This window comes from Gavialis gangeticus, unplaced genomic scaffold (assembly GCF_001723915.1).
Source record: "Gavialis gangeticus isolate Ggan-Ray unplaced genomic scaffold, GavGan_comp1, whole genome shotgun sequence".
Classification (NCBI taxonomy): Eukaryota; Metazoa; Chordata; order Crocodylia; family Gavialidae; genus Gavialis; species Gavialis gangeticus.
This window is the reverse complement of record NW_017729022.1, coordinates 27,616,323-27,623,542: the sequence shown is the minus strand read 5'-3', so window position 1 is coordinate 27,623,542 and position 7,220 is coordinate 27,616,323. Positions and strand designations below refer to the sequence as shown.

The following is a 7,220-nucleotide window of genomic DNA, read 5'->3' as shown; positions in this document are numbered from 1 at the left end:
TCCCCCTTCTTTACTCCCTTCAGATATTTGAGAATTTTTACCCTTCTTCCCTTAGGTCTTGATCCTTCAAATACTTACCCATGTGTAGGTGCTTACACTGGACTACCACGAACAGCCCTTCTAATTCCAACAGAATTCCTTCTGGGAGTAAAATTAAGCATCTCATTAAGTGCTTGCTGGCTCATAGATTTATTTACACTATACCTATTTAGAGCTGGGATTATTGATTTCTTGTGCTCATCTTGTGCAAACATATCATCAGTTCTTTGCTGCTTGCCACTGAACTTTCTTCAGTGCATCTACAACTTTCTGATAATTAAACACTAGTTTCAGAGAGTTCTGTTGAAGATGTATAGCATATATTTCTGGTCACCACAGAGAAATAGACAAACAGAAAAAAAAGAACAATGACAAAGATCAATTCCTATCCCAGAAATTCCTATGCCAGGAAAATAAATATGAGGCAGCAGGTTGACTGGTTTAAGCTATTCATCTCTCACCATGTGTATAAATCCCATTACTGTTAATGAAAGTTGAACAGGTCCCCAAACAGAAAACTAGTCACATAAGTGGACTTGCCTGAAGCTAAAACCTTCCACTTTGCAAGTATAAATGAATGAAGAATGATTGTTTTGTGAACATTCATTAATCTAATCTGTAGCAAAGCTTTGATTAATTTCCCGAGTGAATACAGTTCCTCTTAGTGGCACTAATTTGTAGGATTCCTTCCTCTTTTGGGAAGAAACCTTAAATTTGTCAAGGCACAGAATTTGGTGTTTTGGTAGTAAAAGTCAGTTTTTTACAACACTTATTCTGGAGAAAGTTTACTTTCAGCTTCAGGTAAAATTTTAGCAACCAAAATGAAAAACACTGTTGTATCTTCGAGAGTTTTCACTAGCAGCAAGAATTCTCTCATATTTTACCAACAAGCTATAAACTCTTCAAACATTTTGCTTAAAATAAAAACAAAAAAGAGCAGAGTATGAAAAGGCTGTGCATTTATGTCTAGCTATGTAAGTGTAGGTGGTTACTTACCTTAGATGCTGGTTAAAATAGCATGTAAATGGCTGTGAACCAACTTCCTCTTTCCAGTACTCCTGCCAGTGTGCAACAATTTCAGAGTTCTTCTGATTTTCTCTTGCACAGGGAGGAATGAATGAACACTGTCAAAACACATTCCAAAAATGGAGTTACTTATGCACTCAGCAATGCATATTCCTCTGGACTTACCTCACCAAATTCACAAATACTAATAAAACTGGACCTAAAACAAGAGAAAACAGTAAGCAAGCTAGCATCCCTTGATCACAAGCTGCTTTATATTTGTACATGCTAGGAACATTTTAAAAGATTGTTTTTATTACATTTTGCTCTCTCTCATTCCACCCTTCCCTCCCCTGTAACATGCTACTGTTGACATTCAAAAAAATTTTTTTCAAGATATGTTCTAGCTAGCTATATTATTTGCAGATATTATCTCAGTATTTTTAAGGAAGAAAATTCAGGAGGTTAAAAGTCAATTCAGCAAATATGCTTAAATCACACTGAAGGTTGAAGGGCTTCTTTAGATGCTTTGCTGAAGCTTTTAACACAATTTAGTAACTGGTTTATTGTTTAAAAAATATGTATGCCTCACTGAACATACATATTCCTTCTTTTCTTCCTCTTTCTTCCTTCATTTGGATTCTCTCTCTCCATCCCATTTGTTCAATCCAATATGAATAGCTAGCACTACAAACAATCGTATTAGTTTAACATAAATAATAGACAGAGCAGGACACTGAGCCAAAAGATGCACTGACATGTACAATGTGCATGCTTCAACCTGTGGTCTCTTTAAAACTGGGAGCTGAGGTAGCAGGATGTGACAAGTAGGGAGCATGCAACTGATGAGAAGTCCAATATAAAGATGAACACCCTTCCCCCCAAAAGTGATATGTACAGTGAACTGGAAGTCAATCTCCATTAAATCATTGCTTGAATTTTTGCAGCGTAAAAAAAGCTCTCCTAGGAATTCATCATGCTGATCAAGTGAAACCTGAGTGTGCCTGTCAGCACCTGCAGATATCATCAGTAGCTCCTATATTCACACCTGGAAAATGCTGCAAATTCTCCCTCATTCCTTTCAAGTAGAAACATGCTTTTTTGGCAGCAAAGCATCCTCATTTTCACATGCATTTTGTGTCACTCTTGGGCAGAGCTGCTTGCATAACTGTGAGATAATCCTGTGAGATTCTTTTTGTCTTGACATATAAAAAAAACATGAGCAGCATCATGCTTCTTTCAGATACTGATTCTTGAAACAGATGATATAATACAAAATTGTCTATATTCTGCTGGAGTTGGGGTGACATTGTAATTGTGAGGGTTCAGGAAAAATGCACAAGAGAAAAGTTTTTGTGAGCAATATCCTTTATTAGACCAAAAGAGATAAAGACAAGCTTTTGGGTATGAAGTACCCTTCCTCAGGTCTCTCAGAAAAAGGCAGACACATCATGAACTATATACCACATAGAACACAGGCCTTTATTATAGGACCATAGCAAGGTAGGGCTGGAAGGGATCTCATGAGATCATCTAGGCTGGTGCTCAGCTCAAGGCAGGATCATCTCCGACTAAAAAAAAATATTCCAAGTAAGCATCTGTCTACCCTGCTCTTTATATTCTGCTATTTCAAATCATATAGCTTCTCCTGGCGCACATTTTTTCAGATTGACAGTGCAATTTGGAAGCTCTTTTGCTTTGAAGACTGCCACATCCACATGATGCATTTCATTTCAGAACCTGTTAGTTGAGGGGAAGGGGAGGGTATCCTATTAAAGAGAGTAGTTGGGGAAGAGGCTTCTGCACTTGCCTACTATGCCGCGTAGCCTAGAAGCAGCACAGGCCATTGTATGGAGAGTGGGGACAAAAAGGGATAGTTCCTCAGCTTCCTACTAAATTATGTTTATTTTCTTGTATGCTTCTCACTTGGGGCCATAGCTCAGCTCAGCCCAGTCAGTGTTTGGCGGTCACTAAGCTGGATTGTTCTATTATTTTCTGGTGTTCTCTAGCATTTTTTGTTGAATAAAATTTTCAAGCATGTTTCCAGGCTTCACACGAAAAGCAAGCCACAAGGACTTCCTGGATAGAAACTTCCACACAACATGTGCAAGATCTCTTATTTTTCAGGTCAGCTGAGCTGGCATAGCACAGCTGAAGAAAAACCACCACTGTAATGTGAGCTTCAACATAGGCATGGTCAGCATGGAGACAGAGTGTAGTACAGGCAGTCCTTGACTTACAATGTTTCAAGTTACAATGTTTCACACTTACAACGTTTATAAATTGACACCGTTTCAACTTTATGATGTCAGTTTTGACTTTACAACGCTTGATCTGACGTCACACCAGTGAACAAGTTCGCTGCGTTGCCCATCTCCCTGGAGAACATCTGTCCAAACTTCCTTGGACACTTTCTTTAAGAAAGCAGATAAAACTCCAGAAAAACCTGCAGCCAAGACTCCTGGGAAGACTCCAGCCAAGAGCCCTTCAAAAAGTCCAGCAAAGTCACCTCAAAGAAGCCCTTCCAAATCAATATGCTTGCTATTTACAGTATAAATACATTAATGTAACTATATTATTCATCTATAATTGATCAAGCACAAAATTCTGGGGTATTTTTAGTGAAAATAGGGTATCAGGCCTTGGTTCAGGAACAAATCTCCCATTTATAACGTTGTTTCTTATGAGAAAATTGATTCCGAGTTACAACTTGTTGCCTTAAGACGTGTTTTCCAGGAACCAATAGTGTCCTAATTCTGAGGACTGCTTGTATATATTTATAAGCAATGTATGCAGCTCAGATGCTCTGGTGGTTATTGCTCTTGAATCTAAACAGGCATAACAGAGTGGGGAGGAACCGACAACAAAACAAAACAATGGCAAAAGATAAGGTACAGCTTATGACCAATGGTCCTTCAGGCAACAACAGAAGCTATTAATTGAGAATATTCCATAACGGCTCCACGCAGGCTGGCAAGGTTTACTCTTCCCATCCCTGTGCCCTGGAGGAAAGGAGGAACCCAGCCAGAAAGAGGCAGGTCACAAAATGTACACATGGTTGAGTGAGTCACTGGCGGGGCTTGTCCAGGGAGCAATTTTGCTAATTATTCTACCAGTACAGGATATAAGGAGAACGCACTTCAGCAGGGCATCCTGCCTCTCTCACCCCTGAGATGGAGGTAACTGAGCTAACAGAAAACTGCAAAAGTAGAAAACGAAGATGAAGATTGAAGTGAAGAAAAATTAGGCATATAGACTGGTTTTATTTTTTGCCCTTGGCTCTATGGGTTAAGTACCTTTGGGTAATTAAATAAATGCTTTGTTTTGAAAAAGCTGTTCCTGAATCACTTGAATGCAGTTGCTGTTGCAGGCTTCCCAGAAAAAGGACTTGCACCTGCCAAAACTCTACTGGGCCTGCCAGGGTAACACAGATGATAAAGGGAGGGAGGGCAGGGGAGGGGAGGGGAAAGTACTGAGACCCAAGAGATGTAGGAGTGACTGGACAGTAGAGTATCACCAAAGGGAGAAGCTGAGAGGAATGAAAAGGGTATTTAAGGCATAACTTGCCCAATAACTATGACAATAAAATACTTACAGATCTGCTGCCAGAACTTCAAGGAAAATCACCATCATCTTTATATAATGCAAGACAGTCTAACTTTTCAGCAGCTGAGGGCCATGGGCTGCAGTCCTAAGGGCCACACAAGGCATGTGCTGTAAATCAGGGGATCTCCCTAACCATGTTGGCAGCCCCCCTTGCATCACAGGCAGCTTGGCTACCCTCACCACAGCACTCCTCTCCCCTCCCAGCCACCTGCCTCTTATGGCCAGCTCCAACAGCCTGGCTCCTTTACCTACCATGCATACAGCACGGGCACCCCAGCTCCCTCCCCCTGACTTCCCAGCCCCCAGAGGTGGGCGGGGGAGACTGGAGGAGGGCAGGGGAGCCTGAAGAACCTGGCTTCCATGGCAGGAACAATGGCAGGGAGGTGGACAGTAGTGACCATACCTGAGCCCCATGCTTATCCTTTGGGGACTGTATGCCGCCCACAGGCTGCCAGCTGGACAGCCCTGATGTAACCCAATTCATGAAGGGAGGGAAGAGACAGGTAAGAGATTCTGGAAATAGTTTTCTCTTCCTCTCAGCTACCATTTAGTCTAGTATTAGTAAGGTCTATTTTGCCTAACAAGTATCTGTGCAATACTGATTAACTGTGTCAACTGGCCCAAACCAAGATCTGGGCTTGGCTGTGCTTGGTACCATCCAAATTAATGGAAAGACACTGTCCATGCCCAAAAGTGCTACCCATCTGAACAAATAAGCCAAACAAACAAAGACTGGAAAAGACCCCGAGAAGTAAAGGGACTTACCCAAGGTCACCCAGCAAGTCAGTAGCAGAGCTGGGAATGGACTTAAGACCTGTGGAGTCCTGCCCACAAGATCACACTTCCCATCAGTTTCCAAGCAGAACTGAGTGTTCAGGAGCTTGTATTCATTACAACTATGAAGACTAAGCCTGCTGTTTCCATTGAAGACCATGGCAATTCTCTCCTATTTCAGAGGAGGCAGCACTGAGTCTGAGGCTTATGTGAAATTACGTTTTTTCCCCCCAAACCTCAAAACGAGAGCTTAAAAATATATGCCAAGGAAAAGAAGAAAGTCTCCTGCCTTGTATCCATTTCATTTGTCTATGCTTTTCACCTCTCTATTCTTTGGTTACAGTATAGCCTCTCCTTGCAGAAGGTAATATATAGTTATAAATATCAGAGTGATCATAGAGTCACAGGACTAGAAAGACCTCAAGAGTAATTTAGTCCAATGCTACTGTGACTCAGAGCTGAGCAGAGGTTTCTGCACCCACAAAAAACAAGTGCTCACTACCACATAATCAAGGCTGCTTCTTGATACCCGTTTCACTGAAGACTAGCCAGAGGCCCTTTAAACTACCAACCTGATTTCACCCCCGGTCAATTCATTATTTTGCTACTACATTCCATTTTATAACACCATTTGAATATTGTAAATGCTGAATTGTGGTCATTTCTGCACCATCTTCTGGGACAAAGGGGCTCACCATAACTTAATATTTCTTAAAATATTCACTGTAAAGGGAAATCCTGATCCTGCAGCCTTTGCCAACAGGTATAACCCTTCATAGGCCTGGCAGAGCTTATCCAGCTGAACACTGACCCAGTATGCTTTTGTGCTTAGGCTCCACCAGGCTAGACAAGTGGTTCTTAAACTTTTTAGACTCAACGCACCACTCATTACACTTGATGTACCCCTTGGAAATTGCTAGCCCTTAGTTTTCTCTTGGTTTTTTCGCTATGGAAAAATAATAGAGCAATTTTTCTGTTGCGAAGAACTTGGAAAGGCTGCAACAGGTTAGCATGATTTTAACACTATGGATAATTGTTTGACATCTCTGGGTTTGTCTTATGAATATTGTTTGGACATCTAACACTTCTAACAGTATGGCACCCAGTGGCACCCCATGGTACAGGATCTCAAGGCACCCCAAGGTCCCACAATATCCTGGTTGAGAATCACTGGCCTACATGCTGTTACACTTCCCTTGGTCTGAGTGGGTTTCAGAGCTATCTCTCTTCTTGGTCCCACCAGCAGACTTCCTGGGCCCAGTAAGCATACTTAAATCCCTTTTCTTCTGCGTTTGGCAGGTGAACTGATGTGGGTAGAAGTCCCTGTGAAGAGCCATCCTGCCAACTGCCAATTGCCTGTCAATATAGACACCAAAGAAGATTCTGAGATGCTAAAAGTGGAGCTGCTTGGGAATATTGTTGGAAAATTATAAGAAGGCTAAACTCAAAAGAATCATATCCAATCCTACTTCAGGTCAGACACAGCAACTGAGGTGGCAACCCTTTGCCTACCCTTACCATGAAAATAGCTGGAAGGAGTCCAAATACCACTGCAAGAAGGGAAACTAAGGCTGGTAAAGAGTACTGCCAGACTCACAATATTTGCCAGAAGGTAGAAAAGGCCACCGTTAAGTTAAAGTAATGGTGTATGAAAATGCAGAGAAGAAGGGGAAGGGGAAGGGGGAGGGTGGGGGCTCAGTCTATAGCTTTAGTGATTTCAGCTAGTCACTGCAATCCTATGGGTCACCCTGACACTTCTGGCGACTCCCAGCCTCTAATCATGCGCAATGAAGGCA

The 7,220-nt window shown here is 41.8% G+C and overlaps 1 protein-coding gene across 3 annotated transcripts in view; it reads right to left on the bottom strand.

Moving 5' to 3' along the window:
* Window positions 1-7,220, bottom strand: part of KCNMB4 (potassium calcium-activated channel subfamily M regulatory beta subunit 4) — a 40,594-nt gene that overhangs the window by 16,744 nt on the left and 16,630 nt on the right. For all 3 annotated transcript variants that reach the window (XM_019514726.1, XM_019514727.1, XM_019514725.1), the window contains exon 2: window positions 1,036-1,163. In XM_019514726.1, the coding sequence (XP_019370271.1) occupies window positions 1,036-1,163 (128 nt within the window). The remainder of the gene's footprint in view (window positions 1-1,035; window positions 1,164-7,220) is intronic.